This window comes from Phacochoerus africanus, chromosome 1, assembly GCF_016906955.1.
Source record: "Phacochoerus africanus isolate WHEZ1 chromosome 1, ROS_Pafr_v1, whole genome shotgun sequence".
Lineage (NCBI taxonomy): Eukaryota > Metazoa > Chordata > Mammalia > Artiodactyla > Suidae > Phacochoerus > Phacochoerus africanus.
In genome coordinates, this window is record NC_062544.1 from 151164027 (window position 1) to 151191343 (window position 27317).

At 53.5% G+C, this 27317-nt stretch overlaps 1 protein-coding gene across 3 annotated transcripts; it reads right to left on the reverse strand.

Annotated features, from left to right (window-relative positions):
- Positions 1 to 645: 645 nt before the first annotated feature.
- On the reverse strand, positions 646 to 19699 carry HDAC11 (histone deacetylase 11). Of its 3 annotated transcripts, XM_047781916.1 has the most exons (11): positions 19618 to 19699; positions 18525 to 18673; positions 15912 to 16012; positions 7388 to 7504; positions 6695 to 6802; positions 6579 to 6621; positions 4866 to 4942; positions 3853 to 3915; positions 3544 to 3640; positions 2452 to 2630; positions 646 to 2252 (listed from the first exon to the last, which is right to left on the reverse strand). In XM_047781916.1, coding segments are annotated over exons 1-11 (1152 nt in total). In that variant the 5' UTR covers positions 19620 to 19699; the 3' UTR covers positions 646 to 2036. The 3 variants fall into 3 exon arrangements, with proteins under 3 accessions (XP_047637872.1, XP_047637880.1, XP_047637887.1); XM_047781924.1 differs by lacking the exon at positions 6695 to 6802; XM_047781931.1 differs by lacking the exons at positions 4866 to 4942; positions 6579 to 6621; positions 6695 to 6802.
- Positions 19700 to 27317: the final 7618 nt, after the last annotated feature.

Genomic DNA, 27317 nt, shown 5'->3' on the forward strand with positions numbered 1-27317 from the left:
TTGTCTTCCACACACCCAGCACAGGGTCCACCTGGACCCTGCCCACCACCCTGACATCTTCACCTGATACCCTTCTCCCTGGCACTGACCTTCGAGGGGCTGCCCACTCCCCACCCAGGCTGTGCCATGAACATGGCGGTACCCTGGTCACTCTGCCAGGCTGAGGGCCAGGTCCTGCCCTCAACCGGCCTGGACCCTTCTGGCCCCAGCCAGCCCATCCCCACATGTGCCCCCAGCCCAGGACTGGAAGGCATCCCCCTCTATACCTGCTGCCCTGCCAGGACCCCCAGCTGCATCCTACTCTGTGTGGAGCCACAGTCATAGCCCAGCCCTGCCTGTCCTCCCATTCCCACCTGACCGAGATCCCCCCTTCACCCATATCCGAGTCAGCCAGGAACACATACTTTGGAGTCTGGCAGAGCTGGGGTCAACCCTGGCTTTACCAAGGTCACTAGAGGTGTGGCCTAGGGCAAATTCCTCAGAGCCCCAGTTGCCTCATCTGTAAAATGGGAATAACGACCTTCCTCACAGGACTCGGCCACCCCATGCCAGGCCTCATGCCACACGAATGTTCCATCTCTATCTGCTCTGACTCTTAGGATGTCCGGATTCCTGGTTTCAAAAACACACAGCAGCCAGGCCAGGTCAGGATGAGCCTTTATGGTTCTCTGGAAGAGGCCCCATGGGGACAAGCCCATCCACCACCTGCCCCTGAGGTCTCAGGCCCGGGTTGGAGATCAAGGGGTGTGAGGTGCCTGGAGTCAGATGCAGAGACCGAGGACAGGACGGGTGGCGCGGCAGCGGGGAGGTATCTGTACCAGGATTAGTGCCCCAGGTCTAGTCCAGGTGGTCAGCGCTTTTCACAGGTGATCTTGGAACCCTTCCCAATCCCCCCCCCCCAGTCAGAGGGGGCAGCGAGGGGGTGTGGGGAGAAAGCAGAAGAATTCAGGAAACCCCCAGGGGCAAGAGCGTGAGTCCCATGGGGGGCTTGTACAGAGGCAGCCTTCCCTCCCCACCGTCTCTGAGCACTAAGAACACCCCAGACAATGGAGCGGTGGACACTCCCCCTAACCCAGCTTCCAGGGGAGGGGGCGCTGAGCATCTGCTTCAGAGTAAAACTGAGAATAGGTCAGGGCCCACCTGGGGTCCTGGAGGCACAACCAGGGCCTGGCATTTTGGGTGAGGCGGGTCGAGGCTGCAGCCCCACCCAGGGCCCCGCCCCAGGCCCTTCCTCACAGACTCAGGCCAAGATGGAGACCCTCTGCTCCCTCCAGCAATGCCAGCAGGCCTCACCAGCGTCTCTGTCCCCACCTGGGCCTCAGGTGCTGCCACCTGCCCCTTCCCCATCTCCCATCCGCCCCCTCAAGCCTCAGAGCTGAGGCCTGTCCCTGAGCCAAGCATTCCTCCCCCAAAACCCGCTCTCCCTGGTTGGGCCCAGCAAGGCAGCGAGGGCCTTGGGCTCCTCAGGCCTCCCCTCCCCTCATCACCAGGACAGGCTCTGGGGAAGCAGGTCCAGCCTGTGCTTTACTGAAAGAGATGGTCAGATGGGAAAACCCACCAGCACTCCTTTCCTACCCCCTCGCAGCCAAGACCAGGGCTCCTGCCTGCTGGCTGGCAACCCAGGACCCCTGGAGGCCTGGCCCCAGCCCCGCCCTGGGCCCCCCACACCTGGGGTGAGGAGAGGGGAGGAAGCCCCTGCCATGCTAGAGACTGAAGCCTCTTTGGTCTGGTTTTGGAAACCAGAACCCCCCACCCTGGGGGCCTCCCTGTGCCCGGGAGCCTCTCCTGCCCTCTGTTCTCCTGAGAGAACTGTACCTCCATGGGGCCTGATCTGGCCCTGGCCGTGACCGTGGGGGTCCTGCTGGGACGTGGGCCCTGCCGTCTGCCCCCTCCCAGAGGGGTCTGGAGACCCCCAACACCCAGTGGGGAGAGTGGAGCTGTGTGAGGCCCCCACCCCTCGGTTGGAAAGAAGAAGCACTGATGGGGACAGTGGGCAGGTGGGCGGCAGGCAGGGAGCCGCTCAGAGGGCAGTGTGGTCAGGGCACCTCGGGGGGCAGCAGAGGCGAGTCTGAGTTCTGTGCTGAGACGCTGGCCGACTCGGGCCCGATGAGGCCCAGGCCATATAAGTTAAGGATGGAGTCAGCAATGATGCGGGCCGTACGCTTCTGGTACCCACCCGAGGTCACCATGAGGATGGGCACCTGGAGGCTTCGGACCATCCGGAACACCAGCTCATCCCGCTTCACGATGCCCTGTGGGGGGTGGGGGAAGCTGGCTCAGGCACGCCCGGGTCCGCCCTGTATTGGGAAGTCCTGCTGCAGGTCTAACCCCGCTCCAGACTGCTGCTGTTCCTGCTCACCCCCTCCTGGCACCAGGAGGAGCACCAGTGCTGCTGCCTTCACTGCTCTGCTGAGTCCCTGGACCCTTGGCAGCCCCAGGGTCAGGACGCACCTGAGGGCTGATGGATAGCCCCCCGAGGCGGTCTCCCTCCAAGACATCGGTGCCTGCGTTGTACACCACCACGTCGGGCCGATGCTCCTGAAGCGCCTTCTCCAGGTTCCTCTCCACCTTCGTCAGGTACTCATCATCTTCTGTGGCCCACTCCAGCTCCACCTTGCGCCTGATGGCCTCTGCGAGGACACGGGGGCAGCCCCCACAGGCAGAGAAGGGAAACTGAGGCTCGGGAGGCAAGGGCTGCCTGGCTCCCATAGGGGCCCAAGGACTGGAACCCCTCCCCACCCCCGACTCCAGCACTGCTCCACCTCTCATTCACCCCAACCTGAGCTACAGAGAGCACAAGAGCTGCAGAGGGGACCCGAAGGAAGGAAGGGGCTCACAGATAAAACACCCCCCTGGGGATTCAGGGACCCACAGCTGGTGTCTGATTGCTGCCTCCATGAGCCTTCACGTGGACACCTGGACACATCTGTCTGCCCTCAGGTCCAATCCAGCACATTACAGATTCAGCTCAGAAATGGCTCCCTGGGGCCATAGAGTGGCTGAGTTACCCCCGGCAGACCCACTGGCACTTCCCGCACAAATATCCCCTCCCCACAAGGTAGGCAGGTCCCTGTGTTTTCGAGGCTCATCTGAGAGTCTCTGCCTTTTCATAAATGAGTTTAAGCCACCTGCATTTATTTTTTTATAATTATTATATTTGAACTGTTCTCTGCCATCTTATTTTGTATTTTCTATTTATATATTTTCCCTTCTTGTTTCTTTTTTGTCCTTCCCTGTTTTCCACCAGAGAGCTGCATTCCTAGGAGAGTCTATTTTATTTCCCCAGTTGTTACCCCAATATAAGGTCTAAAGCGTGTGTGTTTTGGGTAGGTTTATGTGGTCTTGGTGGGGGGGGGGGGTCAAGTGACCTCTTTAGGTCTCAGTTTCCTCATCTGTAAAATGGGGACAGTCTCCACCTCACAGAGATGCTGAGGATAAAAATAAATGAAGAGGCTTCTGCAGGGCCCAGCATGTAGGAAATACCCAGGAGACAGCCCCACGCAAGCAAGGGTACACCTGAGGCCGAGGACGGGGGTAGCTTACGCTTGGCAAAGCGGTCCCCAGGGTAGATGTGGCGGTTGTAGACATCCATGATGTACACGCGCTTGTCACCCATGAAGTCCCGCTCGTGTCCATTGCCCTGAGGGGAGCACACGGAAGCCACTCACAGGCAGGTGCCTGGGGCAAGGCCAAGACCCCCAACCACACCCCAGGAAACGCTCCCACATGCCCAAGTGGGGGCAACAGAGGCCCGGTTTGGGGCTCAGGGATGCTCCTGGGGTTGTATCAACTGTGGAGCAGGGGGGAGCAATGGGGTGGGGCACGGCACCCCAGCCACCACAGGGCACTCACCTGGTGGGCATCGAGATCGATGATGGTGGCTCTGGAGATACCTTCCACTCGCTCAAACAGAAACTGCCCGGGAGGAAAGGGCAGAGGTGAGGACCACACAGGCCAGAGGATGCAGCCCCTCGGGGGCTCCCAGGGAGTGGAGGTGGGGGGACACCTACACTGGAGGCTTGTGGGAGGTCCCCAGGCAGAGCCAGCACATGCCCAGGAGAGCCATGTGGCTCCAGAGAAGCCTGTGTGCGTGTTCAGGTAAGGCTCCCTGGAGGAGGGGGTGCGTGCTGTGCCCCCAGGGGCCAGAGCTCAGGAAGTACGTGGGAGCCTTCAGCTGGCCCACAGGGACAGCCCAGGATAACCAGGGAAACGTGGGACACAGAACAGGGAGCCTCCCTTCAAGACAGTGCCTGGGACTTCATTTTGTAAGCTCTGCTTCCTACAAGGCCCAGCCCAGAGCCCCCTCCTCCAGGAAGCCCTCCTTCCCCTACCCCACCCCTCTGGAAGGTCCCTTCCCATCTCCTCTCCTAATGGCCAGTCTGCTAACCTGCACCACCCCCTCCCAGGTCTCTATGCCCCGTGAAGACAGGAATCACATGTGCCTACTCTGACTGCCAGCTCCAGGCCAGGCACAGGTGCTGGGTTAGGAAAGACATGGAGGGTCTGTCCTTCCGGCTAGGACCTCACCACTCTGAGCTCCCATCCTTCTGTAATTCATGGGGACTGGAGGCTGGCAGGGCCATAGGGAATGCAGGCTGCGCTCACCACGCTCACAATTGTTACCTCCTTCTCACTCTTCTGGAGCCCTGCCGTCTCATAATTTCTTGCTGGCACATCAGCTGCTCCCCTCACCCCCCTGCCACTCGTCACAGGCGACACAGCAAAGAGTGTCCGACTTGGGCTTGGGTCCCAGCCCCACTGAGGGACTGGGAGAGGCTCCCTCCCCTCCTGAGCCTCAGCAACCTTCTCTATCACATGGGGTGAGACCACCAAACTGGGGGTTCCAGGGAGGTTCCGGGGCACACCTTGATGGCAAGCGTGATGTCCGCGTAGGCGCAGAAGCCCCCACCCCGGTCACTGGAGCAATGGTGGAAGCCGCCACCTGCCAGGAAAGACACATGTGGGCAGTGCCAGGCTCAAGGGCTGGGACCAGGCACTCCCTCCCTCTCTCCTCTAGCGTCCCCTCCCCACCTGGTTCCCAAAGGCCCTGACTCCAGGTTGGCGAAGTGCACTTGACCACCTGGGCATGTCCCCATCCCAGGGTCAGGAGGCGGATTTACCATCACAGTCGCCTCTCCCCACAGCCAGAAACCTCTCAAGATGTCCTGACACATCACTCCCAGTGCCTGTCACAGCCCTCAGGATAGGAGTGCATCCTTCCTGAGGCAGAAAGCTGGAGTCTGCCCCACGCGACTCCCCATACCAGGAAAGGGGAGGGGGGCCATGGAGGACCTGGTGCCCTTGGGACCAGCCATTCTGTGGGCTGTCGAAGGAGATGGTCAGGAAGGAACTCCTCTGCTGGTCATGGCCACCCATGGCAATGGGGAAGGCCCTGGAGTCCAGGGTTCAGCCTCTTCTTTCCCCAACCCCGAGAGCACAGCCTGAGTGTCCTCAGAGCCCCATCCTCCTGAGCTGCAGGAGCCTCTGAAACTGAACGCAACTACTGCCCCTCCCAGCAGTGTGAACCAGGCCACAGGTACAAGGGGCCTGGCTCTTCCACAACCCAGGAGGCCACTGCTAGAGCACAATGAGACATAGCAGCCAACAATCAACTTCCATCAGGGCAACAAGCTCCTCGCTGAAGCCTCCCAGGAGGGGGCACTATTATCATCATTTCCATTTTAGAGATGAGGAAACTGAGGCACAGAGAGGGTCAGCAACTCACCCAGGGTCACACAGCTAGCTAACGGCAGAAACAAGACCCAGGCTGGGTCAGGTCCTGGGCTCTTAACCATTCAGAGGCCATAACATCTCCCATGGGGACGGCTTCCCAAGCCTCCAGGGAGCCCTGCTGTCACACACAGTCAGGTGTCACCTATCTACTTGTTCAGCAGAATATTAGAACCTCAGGGTTAGCCTGACCTCACATGGGAACCTAGCCTCTCAGAGCCCACAGCCAAAGGTGGGGTCCCTGCTCTGGGGCACTGAGCCAGCCCCCAGGCCTCTCTCTAGGTCCATTTCCTCATCGATATAATGTGACTGATGACAACAGTGCCCAGCTCAAACAGGAGGCTGGATGGAAAAGGGCTTTGCCAACTGCAAAGGGTTGAGCCTCCATGCCAGACAACGGCAGGGACAAGGAAGGCCAGGTGTGCAGCCCTCCCACAAGCCAGTCTTGCAGAGTCCAGGGGACCAGGGAGTGTAGGCTCTCAGGACCCAAGACAAGGTGGCATTGGCCCTGGGTCTCTCCTCCCACTGTGAGGTGGTTAAGCCCTATTCAGGCTTGACCCCGGGAGCCTGATGGAGTCTTTTAGGGGAGCATCTGAACCTCAGCAGAAAGAGCCCCACACAGGGCTGCCCAGGGGCTGGCACAGGCTCTCTGGAAAGGAGTGAGCTCCCTGTCACTGGAAGTGAGCAAAGCTAGGGCTGGGCTCCCACATCAGATGAAGGTACTAGGGGTCCCTCCTGGGCACCAGGCATCTCAACCCTGCTGCCAGTCCATCAATAAGAAGCCTCAGGGTGGCTCTGGAGGCACCACGGCTGATGACCCCGGACCCAGGCCAGGTCCCTGCACTCACCTACATTGATGGCCCAGCCTCGCTCCACTGCCAGCTTCCCTGCCTTCGGAAACAAGCACAGAGTGAGAGGTGTGGGCAGCTGACTCCTTCACTCACTCATTCACTGACTCACTCACCCCACAAACACGGTTTGCAGCCCGCTCCAAGGTGGGGGGAGCTGAGAGGTGGGTATAGGAAGCACCCACTCCCAGCAAACTCCAGGTTGCCTGAGCCCCTCTGCAATTCTGTGAGGGAACCAGAGGAAAGAAAAGTTCAGTCCTCAGGACTGCACGTGAACTGACAAGGATTCTGCTGTGGTTTTTCAAAGGGAAAATAGACAAATTCTTTGCTCATGGAAATACTGTAGATTTGATACTGATATTCTGTAGGCAACCATTTTAGAGAAAATTACACACAGGAGATGAAACCCAATTTTGCCACCAGTGTTCGTGGCTGTCACACCCACGACGGGGGGTGAAGGTGAGGGATGCCATCCACCACTGAGGTCACAGGGGTTTTCCTCCATCTGCGGAGCCACAGTTTCAGGACATGCTCTCTGGGGGGTGAGGATACATCTTCGCACCAGCAAATACAGTGATAATGGGTGGTCTTGGGGGAGGAAGAGTGAATTCTAGCATTCCAGATGGGAGCAGCTCTGGAAGAAAGAGTTCTTGTTGCCGCTTTGGGGCCTGTTTAGGATTCTCCTCCGTCACTCAGTGGGATGAGGGCATTCCATGGAGAGCCGGGGTGGGCAAAGGCCCGGGGTGGGAAGGAGTCCGGGTTGGGGGTCCCATCCCAGCCACTGCCCCCTCCGCCAGCTCCCCACCTACCATTATGGTTCCTCCTGTCTGGGTCCTGAGGGGCTTCAGCACCTTCCTTTGCACCAGGAAGTTGGGCAGGAAGATGACAGGGGGGATTTCCGTGATGGTTGCCACAGCAAAGGACCACTGTGGAAAGAGATGCAGGCTGTCGGCCTCCCTCTGCCCTGCGAGCCCATAGTCAGCAGGTGGGAAGCAGATTCTCTCTGGGCCAGCTTCAGGGTGCCTGAGGTGCTCCAAGCAAGCTAGAAGTGGCTGAGCTCTGGGCTTAGTACAGAGGTGCTCATGCTGACCCCGCACTTTCCCCGAAGCTAACCCCCACATCAAGGTCCTGCAGCTCCAAGGCCCTCGGCTGCCCTCTTGTGGCCAGAACAAGAGCTATAGAGGACTGCGGGTCACCGCAGAACCCACCCAGAACCTGCCCAGCCCACCCACTGTACAGAAGGGGCCCTGGGGACCTTGGGAGAGGCCAAGGTCACAGTGAGTCACTGACAAACCCAGGACTGGACACTCAGGGCTCCTGCTGCCCCAGCACAGCATGGCCTCTTCATCCATTGGGAACCAGATGTCCCTTCAAGGGGGCTGGACACCCTCATCTCTGGCTGCTGAGGTAAAAGGTTCTGGGGTACCTAAAAGGTATCTGCACCAAGATCAGAACACAACCTTCCCTACTACCTCCAGGGCCCTGGGCAAGCGTCCCTGCACCCCTGTGTGGACCCTCTCCTGCCTGGCTGGCAGCATGCAAGGTCCAGGCCCCTGCCCTCGTCTGACCCTGGGCAGAGCCCTGGAGGGGCCCGGAGACTTGGTGGATATTTACTAAGAGCCTGCTAACACACCAGGCCAGCGAGGGGGCCAGTCTGGTCTTCAGGGACACTTATCAGCCTAGTGTGGTGGTGGTAAAGTGACAGCCTTGGGGGAAAGGGAATGGCTTCGGTGGGGGAGGGGCGGAGAGGCTCTGAGAGGTGGTATCATCCAGCTGAGGCTGAAGGTGCACAGCAGTTATGCAGACCTAAGGGTTAAGGTAAGAAGGTAATGGCTAGGAGGGAAGTGTGTCCACCTTCATGGAAAATTGTCACAGTAGGGACAGGGCTGTGTTTGTCACAAGGGTCCGGTCGCTTGGAGCAGTGCGGGGCCACCAGAGGTGCTTCCCAAGCTGCTGGTGCTGCAGCAGGAGAACCAATTAGGGGAACAATGAAAGCAGCGCCCCCTGGAGGCAGCAAGAAGAGAGGAAATCTAGGGGAGGTGAGATGAGAAGGATCACAGCAGGCACGGGGATGCACAGAAGACTGGTGGGCAGAGGAGTGGGGGATGCCCAGTGGGAATCCAAGGCTGAGGGCTAGAATCAGAACCGGAGTGGGGGTTGAGGGCTGGGACAGGAGGGGTGGCGGGGTGGGGGGGTCCAGGGGTGCACAGAAGACCAGGCAGAGAGGTTTCCGGAAGGAGAGGCGCTGGGGCTGCCCGGCACCCATGTGCAACAACTGGGAAGGTGGCCCTGTGCACACGAAATGGCAGAGATTTATGACTGGAGGGATCTGGGCACATTCAACTGAGGGAGGGGGTCCATGGGGGGGGAGGGGGAAGGATGGAGTGGAAGAGCACTGTCTGGGAGGGGCCCAGCAGGCAGGTACCTCAGGTGGGGGCGGTGTCATGCACTTGGGGTTGGAGCAGGGCAGGACCCATGTCAGTCCCCAGAGGGGCCACCAGGGGAGACATTTTGTCAGGATCCATGTGTGCTGGGCACCCAGGCTGCCCGTACCACCACTGAACAACCTGAGTGGCACCCCTCCCAGCCTGGCAAGGCTGAAGGCTGGGGGAGCCTGCCCTGCTCCCTCACTCAGGGGACCAGCCAGTGAGTGCAACCCATGGGACTCTGACTGCTCAGTAGTTTGAAAGGAGAGGAGCCTGTAGGCCTCCTGGCTATAACATGGAGGCACTGGGACCGGGGAGAGCACAGGGGTACTAGAGCTGGGAAAGCAAGGCCGGGCAGCTGTAAGACCCATATGTATGTGTGCAAGTGTGTGCATCTGCACCTGCATTCACTGGGGGACTTCAAGGCTTCTCCAAGGAAATAAAACTCAAAAATCCTTTGGCTGAGATAAGAATTGCCAGACACTTATCAGCCACCTGTCTCAGTGTAATTGTTACAAAGTTCCTAAGGACCTCCTCACCCCAGCAACCTGGCCTACTCCTTCCTGCCCCCCACTAGAAAAAGTATGTAGCCTACTCCTTACCCTGCCCTTATAGGGGCAACATAGACCCCCAACCAACCAGCAAGTATATCCAAAGACCCCATCCTTCCCCAACCAACCAGTAAGTGTATCAGAAGACCCCATTCTTCCCCAACCAATCAGCAGGTCAAAAGGTGTATGGCAAGACCACTCCTCACACTCCTTTGTCTTTGGGCTATAAAAATAGATACAACCATGCCCCCAGAGTCGGCTCTCCCTGATTATCAGGATGTCGGTCCACTTTGTTAAGTGTGTCTCGCCTCAATAAACTTGTCTTTTCTACACCTTGGTTTAAATATGGAAGGTTCTTTTTCCAGCCACATGCAGAGACCACATCATTCACGTGTATGTGTGGGGCATGTGTATGCGTGTGTGTACACATGTGCATGTGTTGGGGGCGGCAGACCCAAAGAGGGAAGGCAGCCAGCTCCACCTTATAGCAATCCCACCATCCAGCACAAACCTTGGCACAGGAGGCCTGGAACCAGTGTTCTCTGTGAAGAAGTGAGCAAGCAAGCCCCTGAGGGAAAACGTTAAGTCGCCACCCTACCCCAGCCCCGAGAGCAAGCCAGCAGGGGACAGGAAATGAAAGAAAATGAAGCCATACCCAACAAGGAAACTAAGAAAGCAATTTCATTTACAACATCAAAAGAACACATTTAACCAAGCAGGTGTAAGACTTGTATGCTGAAAAATACAAAACTGCTGAAAGAACATAAAAAAGATCTAAATAAGTAGAAAGACATCCCATATTCATGGGTTGGAAGACCTAACATGGTAAAGATGGCAAAACTCTCCTAATTCAGCTACAAATTCAACACAATCCCTAGCAAGGGGTCACTGGCCTATTTTTGCAGAATGGAGGAGCTGATCCTATATTCCATATGGAATCTTAAAGGACCCTGAATAACCAGAACAATCTTAAAAAAGATCAAAGTTGGAGGACTCACAATTCCCAATTTCAAAATATATCACAAAGCTTCAGTAACCTAAACAGAGTGGTATTGCTGTAGGATAGACATAAAGATCAACTGAATAGAATTGACAGTCCAGAATTAATCCATACATCTATGGCCAGATGATGTTCTACTAGGGCACCAAAGACTAGTCAATGTGCAGAGAACAGTCTCTTTAACAAATGGTGCTGAGGGAACTGGATTTCCACATGCAAGAAAATGAACGTGGACCCTTACCTCACACCATAGACAAAAACTAACTTAAGATGGATCAAAGACCTAAGTATATACTATAAAACTATAAAAACTCTCAGAAGAAAACATAGGGCAAATCTTTTTGACCTTGGATTTGGCAATGGATTCTCCGATATGATAACAAGCACATAAGCAACAAAAGAAAAAAAGAATACATGAATCGAACTGAACTAAAATTTAAAAATCTCGTGCACTCACAGACACACTATCAAGAGAGTGAAAACATAACCCACAGAATGGGATAAAATACTACAAATCCGGAATAAAGAACTACAACTCAACAACATGACAAACAACCCAATGCTTTACATGGACCAACGAATTGAATAGATATATCTTCAAAGCAGATACAGAAATGGCCAAGAAGCACAGGAAAAGGTGCTCAATGTTATTAATCATCAGGGAAATGCAAATTACTAGCTCGGAGATACCACTTCACATGCACTAAGTTGGCAGCAGTTGACAAAACAGAACACGACAAGCATTGTGAGGATATAGGGGCACTGGAACCCTCGTGCTCAGTTGTCAGGAATGTAAAATGTGCAGTTGCCATGGGAATCAATTTGCAGTTTCTCAGAAAGTTGTAGAAAATTACCATAGGAATATATATATATATATATATATATATATATATATTTATTTATGTATACACACATATATTCAAAATAATTGAAAACAGGGAAACAGACACTTGAACTTAAATATTCACAACAACAGTAGGCACAAAGGCCCCAAACTACAAACACCACAAATGTCCATCAACTGATAAAGGGACAAACACATGTGGTCCCTTCATAGGATAGACCATTACTCAGTCAGAATAAGGAATGAGGCCCAGACCCCTGCTACAAGGTGGGTGATTCCTGGAAACACTGTCCTCAGTGCAAGAAGCCAGACACAAAAGGTCACATGTCATAGGATGCCTCAGATCAGAAACACCCAGAAAAGACACATCTATAAAGACAGTGCACAGACTGGTCACCATGGCGGGGAGGGAGGAATGGGGATGACAGCTCAGTGGGCTTGGGGCTTCCCCTTGGAGAGTCGGAGATGTTTTGGAGCTGGACAGAGGTGATGGGCGCACTTCATCACTAAATGCACTAAATGCCACTGAATTTTACACTCTTATGGCTACTTTTATGTTATGTGAACTTTACCACAATAAAAAAAGAGAGAGGCGGAGTTCCCGTCGTGGCGCAGTGGTTAACGAATCCGACTAGGAACCATGAGGTTGCGGGTTTGGTCCCTGCCCTGGCTCAGTGGGTTAACGATCCGGCGTTGCCGTGAGCTGCGGTGTAGGTTGCAGACGCGGCTCGGATCCCGCGTTGCTGTTGCTGTGGCTCTGGCGTAGGCCGGTGGCTACAGCTCCGATTGGACCCCTAGCCTGGGAACCTCCATATGCTGCGGGAGTGGCCCAAGAAATAGCAATAGCAACAACAACAACAACAACAACCACAACAACAACAAAACAAAAAAAAAAAAAGAGAGAGAGGGAAGAACTGATAAGGGAGACACAGAGACCTCAGGGGGTGACAATCCCATTCCCACCCCCAACCAGGCCTCTGATATTTGTCCCAGGTGGGCGTGCTGTGTCTCCTCCCATAGATCCCACACCCCTCCCGATCCCCAATCCCCACTACCCCACTCCCCCACCCCACCTTGAGGGCAGCCACAAGGCCTAGGTTCTGCCCAGACTCCTTGGGGCTCCAGTCAAAATTTACAGGACATCCTTGGCTTAAGGGCCCACCCACTTGTTATGTTGTTCCAACCTCATAACAAGCCCTAAGTCCTGCCCCTTCCCCCCAGGCCACAGCTGCTGGCTGCCTTGTCCAGGGCCCAGGCTGAGTTCATTGCAACCACCTGCTTCCTCCTGGCTCCCTGCTTCTGTCTTGACAGCCTACTCCCATCTACTCCCATTGAGCTGCCAAGCAATCCTGCTAAAACCTGAGTCAGATCACCACCCCCTGCTTGAAACTTTCCCAGGCTCCCACTTCCTCAGAGCAAAGCCACAGTGGTCACAGGCCCTTTGTGGTCCAGCCCCGGATCATCTTCCGAAGGCACCTCTTACCAGCCCCCTCCCATCCTCTGGGATCCCACAGGCTTCCTGCTGCTCCTGGAGACCCTCCTGCCTCAGGGCCTTTGCACTTGCTGACCTTTCACTTGGAATGCCCTCACCCTGGATGCCCACAGAACCCACTCCCTCAGGGCCCCCAGTCCACGGTCACATGGCAGGAACCCCCTTCCTGGCCCCCCTCCTTCAAATGGGGGCCTCCTCACCCACGTCCGTGCCATACTTTCCCGGCACTGAGCCACTTCGTTACACGTTAGCTGGCTGGCTCCCCACCTAGACACCAGCCAGGGGAGGGATTCAGTCTCTTCTGTTCCGCCACCAGCCCTGCACCGAGCAGAGCCCTGTGTTCTAAACACCTGCTCCATAAAAGTACCTGTGCACTGCCCAGCGCAGGGCCCAGATGTCAGGTCTGCACCCCATTGTGCCCCTACTCCCCTGGCGCACTGTCACTGGGACAGCAGAAGGCAGGAGCCCTGCGCTGGCCCAACCCAACCACCACCCTTGGTGGGGCCGACTCTGTGCCTTGCACACAGCAGGTGTTCCACAACGTTTGTTTCCCTGGATGGACACCATCTGGCAGACACCAGGCCACTGCACCTCCTTCAAAGCATCAAAGGCCACACTGATGCAGGGGCAGGCAGGAGCCCCAGAACACAGGTGGGGGCCAATGTGGAGGTGCAGGGCAGAGGGTGGGTGTCTCACAGCACACACAGGACAGTGAGCAGCAGCTGCCTGGGGTGCCTGCAGCAGAGAAGAGGAAATAAACACTGTGAATGTGGGGTGTGGCAGGCTGTCCAAAGCTAAACCAGTGATGCCAGACAACACCTGGAATGGGCCTGAGGCTCACCAGAGCGTCAGGGGCACATGGCCCCATATCACTCTCCCATGGCACCTGGAACAAAGTCCAAACTCCTCCCTTGGGGTCTGCAGAACCCTCAGCCCAGTGCTGCCGGCCTCCCTGACCACAGCGTGGCTGTCTCTGTGTTTCATCCCCTTCAATCTGGCCACTCAGGCAAGGCTCTCCCCTGTGTCCCCCTCCAAGCCTGAGGCATGCAACATTCTTACATTCAAACCCCTCAGGAGTATCACCTACCCCTCTTTGGTCTCAGCTCACACCTCACCTTCTCTGTGAAGTCTGCCCTAACTACTCAGGCCACATGACCATTCCTCTGCCCAGTTTCCCTCTCTTTTTCCCTCCCTAGCCCTTGGTATTCTCTGAAATGCTTGCGCCTACTTCATTTTCAGTCTTTTACAATGAAAGGCAAATTCATGGGAGCAAGGACACTTGCTGCTTCCTTTGTACTTACTACACAGTCAGGATGCAAGACACACATGTGGAATGACTGAATATTTCTTCACTTAAGTAGGTCATATGGAAATCTCCTTTTGCTCTGGCCGCCAGGGAGCTCCAAACCAAATACGTAGTTCAACTATAGCATCTTGACTATGTTGGCACATCTGAATTCTCCTACAGTCCTTGAGCTCGCTTTTCTACTTGGGACTCTACGTGTTAATACTGAAGGCAGTGGCCCAATACCAGGCATGCAGTCAGCCCCACACCATTCTCTGAAAGGCCCTTTAAATGGATGGAGCCCTGGGGCCCAACCCCTCCACCCCCAGCTATATCCCAGCACACTCACCCCATCCAGCCCCTGCTCTATCCCAGTCTCTCCCTACCCCATCCTCACCCTCTGGACTCTGGCAGGCACATCCTCCTGCCCAGCCCCTAGGCTGTGGGCTGTGGACTGTGACCATGCAAGTCCTGGCCCTGGCAAACCAGGGCAGCCAAGAGCTGGGCTTCCTGCCAAGGCCTCGCACACCTCACTCTCCCAGGAGCCAGGTTTCAGCCTCTTCCTGGTAATCTTTCATGAGCTCACACTGTCCCAGCTGCATATAGAATTCTCACAGCTTGGGCCAGGGGAGGGGGAGGAGCGAGGGCAGCAGCCATGACCAGGATCCCAGAACAGTGGACTGGATGGCCTGCCAGGGGTTGCCCAGGCATGCCAGGCATCCTGGGCCACCTTGAGCAGGTGTGGCCTGTTTCTGGGCCTAGGCTTTTCCACCTGTAGATGGGAGGGGCCTGGTGACCTCTGGCAGCCACTCTGGCTCTGAGTCTAAGAAGAGTCCTGTTGGGAAGCCTAGCGGTCAAGTGTCAGGGCTCCACAGTCTCAGTGGCAGAGAGCCTGTGGCACCCAACACCCACTCGGTTCTGATGCCACTCTGGCCCAGCCTCCCTCTGCATCCACGTAGGGCCTGACTCAATGCCCCACCCTCAAACCACACTGACCAGAGCTGTGTAGCTACTCTAGAAAGACAACACAGGCAGGCTTTTCTGGGTCTGCAGGTGGGATTTTAAAACCTTAAATTAGGTGTTACACTAGAAATCAGGAACTGTTACGTAATCTAGATTTCTGGCTTCTTGCTGAAAGCCAGACCCATGGGGGAGCTAAGCAGCAGCCACCCCTTGGGAAGGGCAGGGGCTCCGGGTCGCCCCGTACACCATCCACCACACCACTTGTTTACATTCCCCGATGGGCCTTGGGACATAAAAGCTAGTTTTCAGCCCAACAATTACAAACGAGTCTTTAACAGTAGAAGCCCTTGAAACAGGATCTTAAAACTTCAGCCCAATGTAAAAACAGGCCAAAGTGGAATAGCTTTAGTTGGATGAGGACAAGGAGTGGGCACCCCCCATGTACCATCCCAACAGGGGTCTTTGAGGTCTGTCCATTGAGCCCAGATTAAATGGCACTAATGAAGAAGCCTGAAATCCCAACAAAGATTCAATCTCCACCAAGTGGACATCCTCACTGTCATACTCCCAGGGATGTCAAGTCACTACCCCTGATCAGCCTCCCCACCCCTGGTACCTGCCTGTTCAGGGCACAGCTCTCCTGCTGGGGACCCTGCTACCCACCCTCCCTGCACTAGGAACAAGAATGGAGCCCCTGGAGGCTGTGCATTGCTGGGCTTAGCTGCCCCTCTCCCAACCCCTTCTCCGGGCTGGCAGGCCCCAGGCCCTGTACCTTCAGCTCGTTGAGGTAGCGCCTCGTGTGCACCACTAGCAAGTCTTCATCCGAGGCCTCCCGTGCCTCCACCAGCATGCTGTCTGTGAGAAGCTTCTCCTCTGAAACCACAGAGCAGGCACCTTGCAAACCCACTGGTCTCCAGCCCCAGCCCCTCCCACAGGCTGCAGCCACGGCCTCTGTCAGCCCTGCCCCAGGAGAAGGTGGGCACTGCGGGATGGTGGGCAGCCTGAGAGCGGGCCACCTCCCAGGCCAGTGCAAAACAGGTCAGGGGGCATTGGACACTGTGCATAGCAATCCCGGCATCTCCCAGGCCTCTGACAGCTGTGGGTGAGCTCAGGTGTGACAGGACAACGTTCAGAGGCAGGTGGTACATGGGTCTCATGTTGACTCTCAAGGCCAGAAAAGCTCTTCTGGTCAATTCTCTCTCCACCTTGGGATGACATCGCAGGAGTTTTATTGGGGGGGGGGGGGGTCTCTTTAACTCCCGCCTGACCTTTGCTCATCTCCCCTTTTCAAAGCCCCCAAAGCAGCAGTTTTACAGCCTGCCAGCACAGGAAGGAGCTTGAGCTGAAATGTGCTGTTGTTCTCACTGCATTTATTTTTTTACTATGACCTTCTATTTATGGCAAATAAAAGTGGCTTTTTCCATTGATATGACATAATGTTTCCTTTAAATACAAGTTTATTTAAGTTTTTAAAAACAAAGGCTGGAGTTCCCATCATGTCTCAGAGGGTTAAGAACCCGACTAGTATCCATGAGGATGTGAGTTCGATCCCTGGTCTTGCTCAGTGGGTTAAGGATCTGGCCTTGCTGTGAGCTGTGGTATAGCTCGCAGACTGCTCTCAGATCCTGTGTTGCTGTGGCTGTGGTGTAGACCAGCAGCTGCAGCTCAGAATCGACCCCTAGCCTGGGAACGTCCATATGCCGTGGGTATGGCCCTAAAAAGAAAAAAAAGGCTGAGCCAATAAAAACTACGAAGTCAATAACAGAACAGGCAGTGTGAGGCCATGGCGAGTCCCCAAGAGTGATCTGCAAACAACTGATGTTTGGGAAACTCTTGGTTATTTCATCACTCCCCCCCACCCCCCAAACACACACACCAGACAAGACTTGCTCCATTTGGCAAAAAAGACACTGAAGCAGAAAGGAGGAAGTGTTCAAAGGCATAGCAACGACAAGAGCATGATGCTCTGGCTCTAGCAAAATCAAAGGACAAGGTCAGAATGTAGGGGACCTGTTTGCTTGTGTTACCTTTAGAAACCAACCCTGGTAGAAACCAGCTAGCTCCATACATTTTCAACAAATAGCATCACATATAGTAGGTATCTCCCCCTCCCCACAACCATTCCATGGCTGCAAAGAGCCAGCTCTTTCCTTGGCACTCTAAAGACCTTCCCCATGTGGCCCTGCCTCCTTTCCACCCACAGCCTCAGAGGAGAAAGGAGGGAGCTCAGGAAGACAGTCAGTTCAGAGGAGGGGGAGGGGACAAGGAAACCTTTGGTTAAGCTACTGCATGACACAGGAACCCAAGAAGGGGCAATGGGGGGAGTGATTTGGGCCGGCTGGCAGCAGAGCACAAAGGACCACGTTCAGGAAGGCCAGAGAATACCCGGGGAGAGGCGGGCTGGTTGCGCTCACCCTGCCACAGCTCTCGCCATGGCTGCACGCTGCTGTACTCATTTCTGCTTAGTATTTTTCTTTGAAGACTCTGGTCACTATTACAAATGGAAAATCACTACCGCTTGCCATAAACAGAAGTTGACCAAAAATAGAAATACAGAAACAAGTGTTATTAATCTCTGGTTTGATTCTATTTTCTACAAGGTGCAGACTCTGGGGTTTGTTCTAGACTGGTTAAAAAGGGAGATGCACTGAGGTGTTAAAGTTGGACAAGCTCCAAAGTGAAACTTTCCCCATGGTGTAATCAGAAGGATTGTGTGATTTAAAGATACTCAATACTTCACCCTATGCCAGGTAGCACTTCAGGTAACATTTCCTACCTCCTTCAGTTAAAGAAACCTCAATACAGGGAGCTAGAATAGTCTTTTCACCAGAGTACTATGACGCATGAACTGTCCACCTTAACCAGACACCTGGATTACAAATCGCAGTTTGAAGAGTGAAGGGGAGGCGTCTGGAGCTCTGATTTCCAGACCCCATTCTCCCACTTAAGAGCTGTGTGCCTTTGGGCACGTTTTCTAACCTTCCTAGGCCCCAGTTTTCTCCACTTGTAATCAGTGGGGTCAGAGCAAAGGTGGTCCACCTCCTGGACTCTAGGAGCCTGTGGGTTACTGACAATGCATTCCTCCAAATGGCAGCTTCCCGGGGCCCATAGTAAACAGCTCCCCCGCTACTGGGCCTCCAGGGGCAGAGACTGGCTTCAGGCCCCCAGCCATAGGGAGCCAGTGCAGGTGTGATACAGGGGCATAGCCTGCTTAGAAATTGGTGTTGGAAACATCCTTCTGACAGCACAGGTGGGAGGCAGCCTGAGGGCTGACATTGCAGGTGGGAGGCTTGGAAGCTGGTGTTTGGGAAAGATGGCGGGGGGTGGGGGGGTGGCAGGTGGGCTGGAGGAAGCAGATGCAGGGTGCAAGTGGGGCCTTCCATACCTTTGAGGAAGCTGATCACTTTGCCCCATTTTCCTGCATCAAAGGGGTGCAGCTTTTCCAGGCCCATGAAGGTTATGTTGTAGCGCGGTGAGTACACAATGGGCCAGCGCGTCTCCGGCACATGCTGGTACAGCTGGGTTGTGTGTGGCCTTCCATGAGCAGAGGGACAGACACACACAGACAGGGACAATCTCAGTGTGGGAAACTGCCTCCCCTTCTGCACCAGCAGGCTCTGATTGAACAGACAATCCTGACCCAGTCCCGCAGCTCCCTCAGCGGCAGAAAAAGGGCCACTTAGCAACAGCAGCAACAATAATAATAGGGCTCCTCCCTGAGCTTGCGCACTCTCCAGCCCAGTCCTCGCAGCCGCCCCTGTAGTATATAGGCACCACCATCCCAGCAGAGGCGGGAGAGGGGACCAGGTGTGTCCAAGATCACACAGGGCCTGTGGAGCAGCGGAGGTGCACCCAGGTGTGTCTGGCTATAAGGCCTCAGAGCCTCACCTCTACATGATAACAAAACAGCCAACAGCTGTGTGGCTTTAGGCCTCGCTTTCCTCAACTGTAAAATGTATGGCTGTAGGGAGGCTTGAGATAACGCATCTAACGACCGAGTACAGAAAGCGCCCTATATCTGAGAGCTGGTGGTGGCAGTTCCAAGAAACAGCAGGTCGCGGCTCCCGCTGGCTGCGGCCCAACCCAGAGCTAGGAATGGGGGTCACTTCGGCCCCGCCGCGCAGCTCACCCCCCCACACACACACCTCCCCGGCCGCTGCGACACAGGGAAAAGAAACCCTGCTGCCACTGCGGGGGCCTCCGCACAGCCAGTGGAGCCAGAGGGCAGACGTCAGACCCGCGCGCGTCGCGGGCCGGCGCCGGTTCCAGAGGCCGCAGATTAGTGGCGCGGGGCTGGCCCTACATGCGGGGCCTGCCTGAGCACACGCGGCCCGAGCGGTAGCCCTCCATACCTGGGCCCGACTTGGCGGGCTCTCCCAGCCGCCTGCGCATTGGTACTCCCACCCAGAGGAACCCTTGGGAACCCCCAGGGCTTGGCCCAGCGCCCCACCCCGCGACCCCACCCCCGCCACACTCACATCCCGGGACCTGGCCCTCCCTGCGCGGCCACTGCTCCTCAACCGGGCGGGGCGGGGCCGCCGGAGCCGCCCCGCCCAGGACACGCCCCCGGCCTCGGCCGCCTCCGCTAGGGGCGGTGCTCCGAAGGCTCGGCTCCGCCCCGCCCCCACCCGCGCTGCGTCACAGAGGGCTGGAGTCCCGCGCGGAGCTCTTGGGAGGGAAACAGCCACGCCCCCAACTTCCATCAAGCGCGAAATTCCGCCTTCCGCGGACAAATATCCAGTGGGATCGCGCTTGGCCCATAAGCCACGCCCCTTAGGGGGAGGGCAGCTCGTCACAGAGTTGGAATGGAAAGCATGGCCCCGGCCCTGGGGAGGGGCCACGTTATGCCCCGCTTTAGGCCGCTCGTCCTTTCTGCGCTGTGTGAAAGCTGGGAGATCCTAAGAGGTAGAAATGCCAGGCTTCCTGGCAGAGCTGTGTGACCTTGGTCAAGCGTCTGCGCTCTGGGGTCTCTGTTTCCACGAGTAAAATGGGAGCGTGGGGGCCGTGTGTTCTGGCCCTGACATCTCTGACTTAATAAGATCCACGACCTCTCTGACTTGAGGAACATCCCCTTGCAAACTCCCCAGCCCCATCCTTGGTAGTTCTGACGAGCGACAAGCGCTCGCTCCCCACGTAGTCACTTAGGCTCCCTAAGCCTCAGTGTCCTTATCGGTAGAACCAGGCTGGTGATCCAGTCTTCAGAGTACAGTTGTTTATCTGCACACTCCCCCTCCCCCACCTCGGGAAGACAAGACAAGCCCCGCTGACAGCTGAGAGTGTCTTGGGGGTGGACACTGGTAGGAGTGCCAATAATTGAGCCCCAGAGGGCAGAGACAACGGGTTTCTCTGTTGGCCCAGCTGCCCCACCCATCAAACAGAAGCAGCTGACCCCAGGGCTGCCCGGAGCAGGGCAGCTGGGATCCCTAGTGGCTCTGTGGGAGCGTCGGTGTGACAGGGTGCAGCACTGTAAGGAAAGGGCCCAGGCGTTTGAACAGTGCCCTCCACGTGCCCGTCCCTTGATTACATGATGACACTAGATTCTCACAACCTAATACCACCAGAGGGTACCATCATCACCCCACTTTCATCAGGAGGTAACTGAGGTTGAGGTCTGGGTTAAAACCAGACTCCGGCCCTTGCTGTGGCCTTAAGCCACCGGCTTTGGCTTTCTGACCCTTAATTTTGTGTCTGAAAACGAAGTCATGGCTACCCCTTCACCCCATGGGGAAGTTGAGAGAATCAAAAGAGATGATCATGCTGATTATAATTTAAACAACATGTAGTGTGTGCTAGGTTCAATTCTAAAAGCTTTGTGCTCATTTGATCCTTACAGCAACCCTGGGAAACTGGTTATCCCCATTTTACCGATGAGGAAACTGGGGCACAGAATGAAGTCATTTGCCCAAAGGTCAGGAATGCGAACAGATAAACTATAGCCACAGAAAAAAAAAGTTAATATTGAATAATAGCAACAAGGGAGAAAGTGCACACAGTGACCTTGTATTCCCTGAGAGTTGCTGAATTCATCTCAGGGAGCTTGCTCTGTGATTGGGGAAGCCACATGGATGAACTTCCTGTTGAGAGAACAAAGATCTGGGGCAGACTAGATCCAGGCACTGAGGCCAAAAAGAGTGAGATTGCTCTGGGTAAGAGAGTTTTTTAGGCTGTGTCCTGTGTGGCTGAGGAGGGAGGTTGTCTGGGGAGTCCCGGGTCTTGAGAACACCCTCAAAGCACAATGCCAGCCTGGATCACCTACCCCCACTAGTACCTTTGAGAGAAACAAATCATATTATTTGCACTGAGCATTTGGGGGTCTCTTTGTTACAGATCCTAGTCTGTCTGCTCACCAAGACACCACACTGGGACAAAGCAGCAAACCAGCAGGCAAGATCCAAAAGACTTTGTCAGGCTCACAGTTTACTGGGAGAGGCAAATAATAACCTAGAAAACAATCATAATTACAAAATATTACAAAATGTCATAAGTTCTGTAAAATGCACAGGGTGAGATGGTGAGTGAGAACCATGGGGCCCTCCGATTTACACAATATCAGGAAAGCATCTTTGGAGAGATGATTGTTTTTCAGTTTTTGTTTTTGTCTTTTTAGGGCCACACAATGGCACATGAAGTCCCAGGCTAGGGGTCAAATTGGAGCTACAGCTGCTGGCCTACACCACAGCCACAGCAACGCAGGATCCGAGCCACGTCTGTGACTTACACCACAGCTCATAGAAACACCGGATCCTTAACCCCATGAGCGAGGGCAGGGATCTAACCCCCAACCTCATGGTTCCTAGTTGGATTAGTTTCCACTGCACCACGACGGGAACTCCTCTGTTTTCTTTTTAATGGTTGTACCTTATTTCTCTTGAAAGGTTGCATTCTCTGTTTATTTACAGTCTCTTTGCTCTTACAACACCCCTACAGCAGCTCCTTGGTGAGCCTGGACGTTCAGCGTTTCCATGGGGTCAATTAGAAGTAGAAACTGGAGTTCCCGTTGTGGCACAGTGGTTAACGAATCTGACTAGGAACCATGAGGTTGCAGGTTTGGTCCCTGCCCTTGCTCAGTGGGTTAATGATCCGGTGTTGCCGTGAGCTGTGGTGTAGGTTGCAGACGCAGCTTGGATCCCGCGTTGCTGTGGCTCAGGCATAGGCCGGTGGCTACAGCTCCGATTGGACCCCTAACCTGGGAACCTCCACATGCCGCAGGAGCAGCCCAAGAAATAGCAAAAAGACAAAAAAAAAAAAAAAAAAGAAGTAGAAAATGTGGGAGTTGCTGTTATGGCTCAGTGGTAACAAACCCTACAAGAATCCATGAGGATGCGGGTTCAATCCCTGGACCTGCTCAGTGGGTTAAGGATCCACCATTGCTGTGGCTGTGGCATAGGCCTGCAGCTGCAGCTCCAATTCGACCCCTAGCCTGGAAACTTCCCTATGCCTCAGGTGCAGCCCTAAAAAAAGGAGAAGCAGCTCGGGGAGTTCCCTGATGACACAGAGGGTTAAGAATAGGTATTGTCACTTCAGCAGCCTGTTCAAATCCAGGGCTTATTTTACTGTTAGGTTGTTCATATATTTCCCATTTATGATACTGTGATTTATAAGAAAGGTATCATTGGTCTTCATCCTGCCTTTCCTGGCATAGAGCTCCAAAACCCTTGGAATTTCCTAAGTGGCAGAGGTCTTAAAGGCATTTTGGTTATGCTAAGGAGGGAACTTTGGGACCTCACCTATGTGGGGGAGGGGCTGGTTGATAGAGGAGACAACCACGTGATCAGAGGGGTGGTCTCCTCTATTCTCCAGGGTCCAGAGAATAGCTGGGAGGTGAGTCCAGTCACCTGTTGTCGATGATTTAATCAACCGGGGTTGTAATGAAACCTCTATAAAACCTGAAAAGGCAAATTCCCTTTTTGGCTCAGCAGTAACGAACCAGTCTAGTATCCATGAGGACGTGGGTTTGATCCCTGGCCTCGCTGAGTGGGTTAAGGATCCAGCATTGCCATGAGCTGTGATGTAGGTTGCAGAGGCAGCTCAGGTCCCAGGTTGCTATAACTGTGGCATTGGCCGGTGGCTACAGCTCCACTTGGACCCCTAACCTGTGGGAACTTCCATATGCCACAAGTGTGGCCTTAAAAGACCCCCCCCAAAAAAAACCCAAAGGATGGGGTTCAGGGAGACCTGCCCCTTCCCACCTGCCTTGCCCTGTATGTCTCTTCCATTGGCTGTTCCTGAATTAAGTCCTTTTATGATAGATGGGTGAACTAGTAAGAAAACTTCTGAGTTCTGTGAGCAGCTCCAGCAAATTACTCAAATCCAAGGAACAGGGTGTGGACCTCTGACTTAGAGCCTGTTGGTCAGCACAGGTAACACCTGGATTGTTAACACCTGGCATCTGAGGTGGGGGGAAGGGCAGACTTGTGGGCTTGAGCCCTTAACCTGTGGGATCTGAGAGTGTCTCCAGGTAGACAGTGTCAGAACTGAGTTGAACTATATATAGGACACGCAACTGACAGGAACTCCTTGAGCTCTTTTTAATCAAAAAAATGTGGTCCAGGAGTTCCCTTTGTAGCTCAGTGGAAATGAACCCAACTAGGAATGATGAGGATGCTTAAGGAGGGGGGCTTAAGGAGCTGGTGTTGCCATGAGCTGTAGTGTAGGTCGCAGACTCGGCTTGGATCTGATGTTGCTGCGGCTGTGGTGTAGGTTGGCAGCTGTAGCTCTGATTCAACCCTTAGCCTGGGAACCTCCATATGCCACAGGTGTGGCCCTAAAAAGAAAAGAATATATATGTATATAGTCCATTGACCAGCACATGTGTTCCAAATATGTTTTGCTAGCGTGTCCTTTGTTTTTTGAATTCATTTACCGTATTTTGTGCTACTCGGAAATCAAATGCTTTTATGTTTTTAAACATAAAACATAAAACGTTGGTCCATTGCTAGTTCTTTTCTACCATAAAAACCCTAACCCTAACCCTAACCCTAACATAAACTGTTTAAGTTTATAACCAGATTTGTAAGGTCTTTCCCACCATGAATATAAACTCATTTATGATGTCTTTGAGAATTTCCTTTGTTTTTCCTCCACCTCCAATCTCCCTTTGTAACATTTAAGACTTTGATACATACGGCATTTATTCTGGTGCCAGGAGTAAATATCCAGTGGTCTCGTTAAAGAGCCTTTGCCATAAACTACATGTTCCTATGCACCAAAGCCACTCCACGACTTCCCAGCCCAGTGATTCTCAATGCTGGCTACATAGCAGAATCCTCTGGAGGCACTGAAGAAAATACACATTAAAATTTTGTAAATTTGAAGTTTAAAAAAGGAAGAGAATACCAATATCCAGTCCCCCCTGGATCAGAATCTCTGAGAATAGGGTACCGTTTTATTTCTTGGTTTGGGGTTTATGTTTAGTTTTTATATTTTTAGATATTTTGTCAAAATTTATTGTATTGAAGCATAGTTGATTTGGGCCCAGACATTGTTTGGTTTTGTCTTTAGAAGTATTTTAAGGTGTTCTGACATGTGGCCAGACCTGAGAACCATGGCTCAGTAGGGCCCCATTGGTCCATTGCTAGTTCTTTTCTACCAGACTGTGTTTTAATAGGGTTGGTCCCTCTCACTGATCTTCATTGGCAGAATTCTCTTGGCCATTCCTCACAGATGTATTTTTCCCAATGCATTTTACTATCATTTTGTCAGGTTGGCGGGGCCATGGGGAGCCTGTTATTCTAATTTGGGCTGAGCTGATCTAATCTTCAGCCAACAAATACTTATTGAGCACCTACTACTGTACTAATGTTCCAGGCACTGCTCTAGGCAGTGAGGATACAGGAATGGACAAGATATGTCAGGATCCCCACCCTCAAAGACCTTAGCCCCTGGGGGAAGGGAGAGACAACAAATACATGAGTGGAATCCAGGAGAACTTCTTAGAGGAGGTGGCGTTTGAGCTGAGGCTGCAGGAGGAGAAGGCACAAAGGTGGGAGGGGTGGGGGTGGCACAGAAGCCTGGAGGAGAGAGTATCTCCTAAAGGAGGAATGGTGCCATTGAAATGATGCCCGAGCATTAACCACTGGGGTAAGAGCCTTTTGATTGTGGAGACAGTAAAAGCTGAAGTGGAGAGGGTTGAGAGGGGAAGGCTAGGTGAAGCAGTAGGGACCGTGAGTGCAGATCCGCTGTTTGAAGGGTGTTGCTGTGAAAAGGAGAGGGTAGCTGGAGGAGATACGGGCTACAGGGAAGGCTTTAAGAGATGAAGGGGGCCAGGAAACAGGGTTGCGAGCAGGACCCAAGGGCTGGCCTCTGTCTTTGTGAGCCAGCAGGACCTATGGGGCCTCCCTGGAACAGAACCACCCACTCAACCCATGTCCTCCACCTGCTTCTTTTCTGTGGAAAACTTTATCTTCCTAGGCTTTCCAAGTTCCAAAGAGAAGTGAGAAAATGCAGAAGGAAAGGAAAACAGTCAAGCAAGACAAAATATTAGTTTAGCCATTGAACAAAGTCAAGGACCTTTAGTTCCTCCTCAAGGGCTGTAGGTAACATTCTGAGCCATGACTTTAGGCAGTTTTGCAGGTACTGAAACCCCCACCAAGTGGAAGAAGTTAACTGGATGCTGCCCACAAGCATGTAGACCCCAGACCTACTGGAACCAGGAGGTTGATGATGTTGACTCCTCGTTACCTCACAACCAACCAATCAGAAGAGTGTCCATGAGGTGGTCATGTACCCCACAACCCCCCTCCATCACCCTGTCTTTTAAAACCTTTCCCTGGAGTTCCCGTTGTGGCTTAGCGGTTAACAAATCTGACTAATATCCATGAGGATGCAGGTTTGATCCCTGGCTCAGTGGGTTAAGGATCCGGCGTTACTGTGAGCTGTGGTGTATGTTGCAGATGCGGCTCAGAGCTGGCGTTGCTGTGGCTATGATATAAGCTGGTGGCTATAGCTCTGATTCAACTCCTAGCTTGGGAACCTCCATATGCCATGGGTTTGGCCCTAAAAAGACAAAAAAAAAAAAAAAAGAATGTTTTAATATGAGTGCATCTATCCAATATGGAACACACTTAGGCTAGAAATTTTTTTGTTGTTGTTTATGTGAAACTCCATGTTCACTAGGTATCTTGTATTTTCTCTGAGAAATACACCCCAGATGGAAGATTCTGTTCCATTCTGCTCTATGGAGGCAGCCTGCTGCAGCACTCAGAGCAGAGGCTGGGGATAGAGTAGATCTGGGTATAAAGCCAATATCTGCCACCCATTCCTGCATGATTTTGGCAAGTCACTTGACCTCCCTGAGCCTCAGTTTCCTGCATTCCAAAATGGACATGTTAATCCCTGATTGGTTCTCTCTCAGGACTGATGTAAGCATAAATGAAAGGACATTAATTAAGATCCCTTTATAGACTGTATAATGTGCTGCAAACTTGAACACTTATTAAGAAGTTACTATACACATCACACTCTACCAAATATGAGAAACAGAGATAACAGTGCAAGTGGGAAGACATTTGTAGAAGAAAAGCCTAGGTCACTTTTTCAGAGACTCCTTCCATAAAAAGGAAGTTCCATCATGAATCTGAATGATGACTGTTATGAACTGATAAGGAATGAGATGCTTTAGGAAAGAAACAATCCACGCAGTCCTGGGAAAGAGTCACACCTGGGATTAATTCCAGAAAGAGCCAGAATAATTCCTTGGAAAAACTGGGCTTTCGAATTCTTGTTTGGGAAGGGATTCTGACTAATACCAGAGGATCAAATTAATCAATTTTAGCGGAATCTTTCCCATCTTTCCTTTGGGCCTTGATGTGCCTCTGCTACTAGGGACAGCAGACTGGAATCCCAACTTTCCAGAAGCCTAGACTGGAAGGGTGGGTGTCAGTGGAATTGCCTGCCAGCACTCCCTTTTGTTAAAAGGACCCATCTCAGCCACCCAGAGTATGGGAGAAAATATTTGCAAATTATGTATTGATAAAAGATTCCTATCTAGAATGTACAAAGAACTCTTACAACCCAACAGCACAAAAACAACCCTATTCAAAATTGGGCAAAGGGAATTCCCATTGTGGCTCAGCAGCAGGGCTCACCATAGCCAAATGGTGGTAGTCATTCAAATGTGCAATGATGGGTGAATGGATAGATAAAATGTGGCCACATCCATGCAATGGAAAGTTAATCA

Excerpts from the sequence above, each read along its gene's own strand:
- HDAC11 (XM_047781916.1), bottom strand. Across the intron at positions 3,641-3,852 it reads TCGATCTCGATGCCCACCAG|GGCAATGGACACGAGCGGGA; the intron begins GTGAGTGCCCTG and ends TGCTCCCCTCAG. Across the intron at positions 2,253-2,451 it reads GGCTATCCATCAGCCCTCAG|GGCATCGTGAAGCGGGATGA; the intron begins GTGCGTCCTGAC and ends CACCCCCCACAG.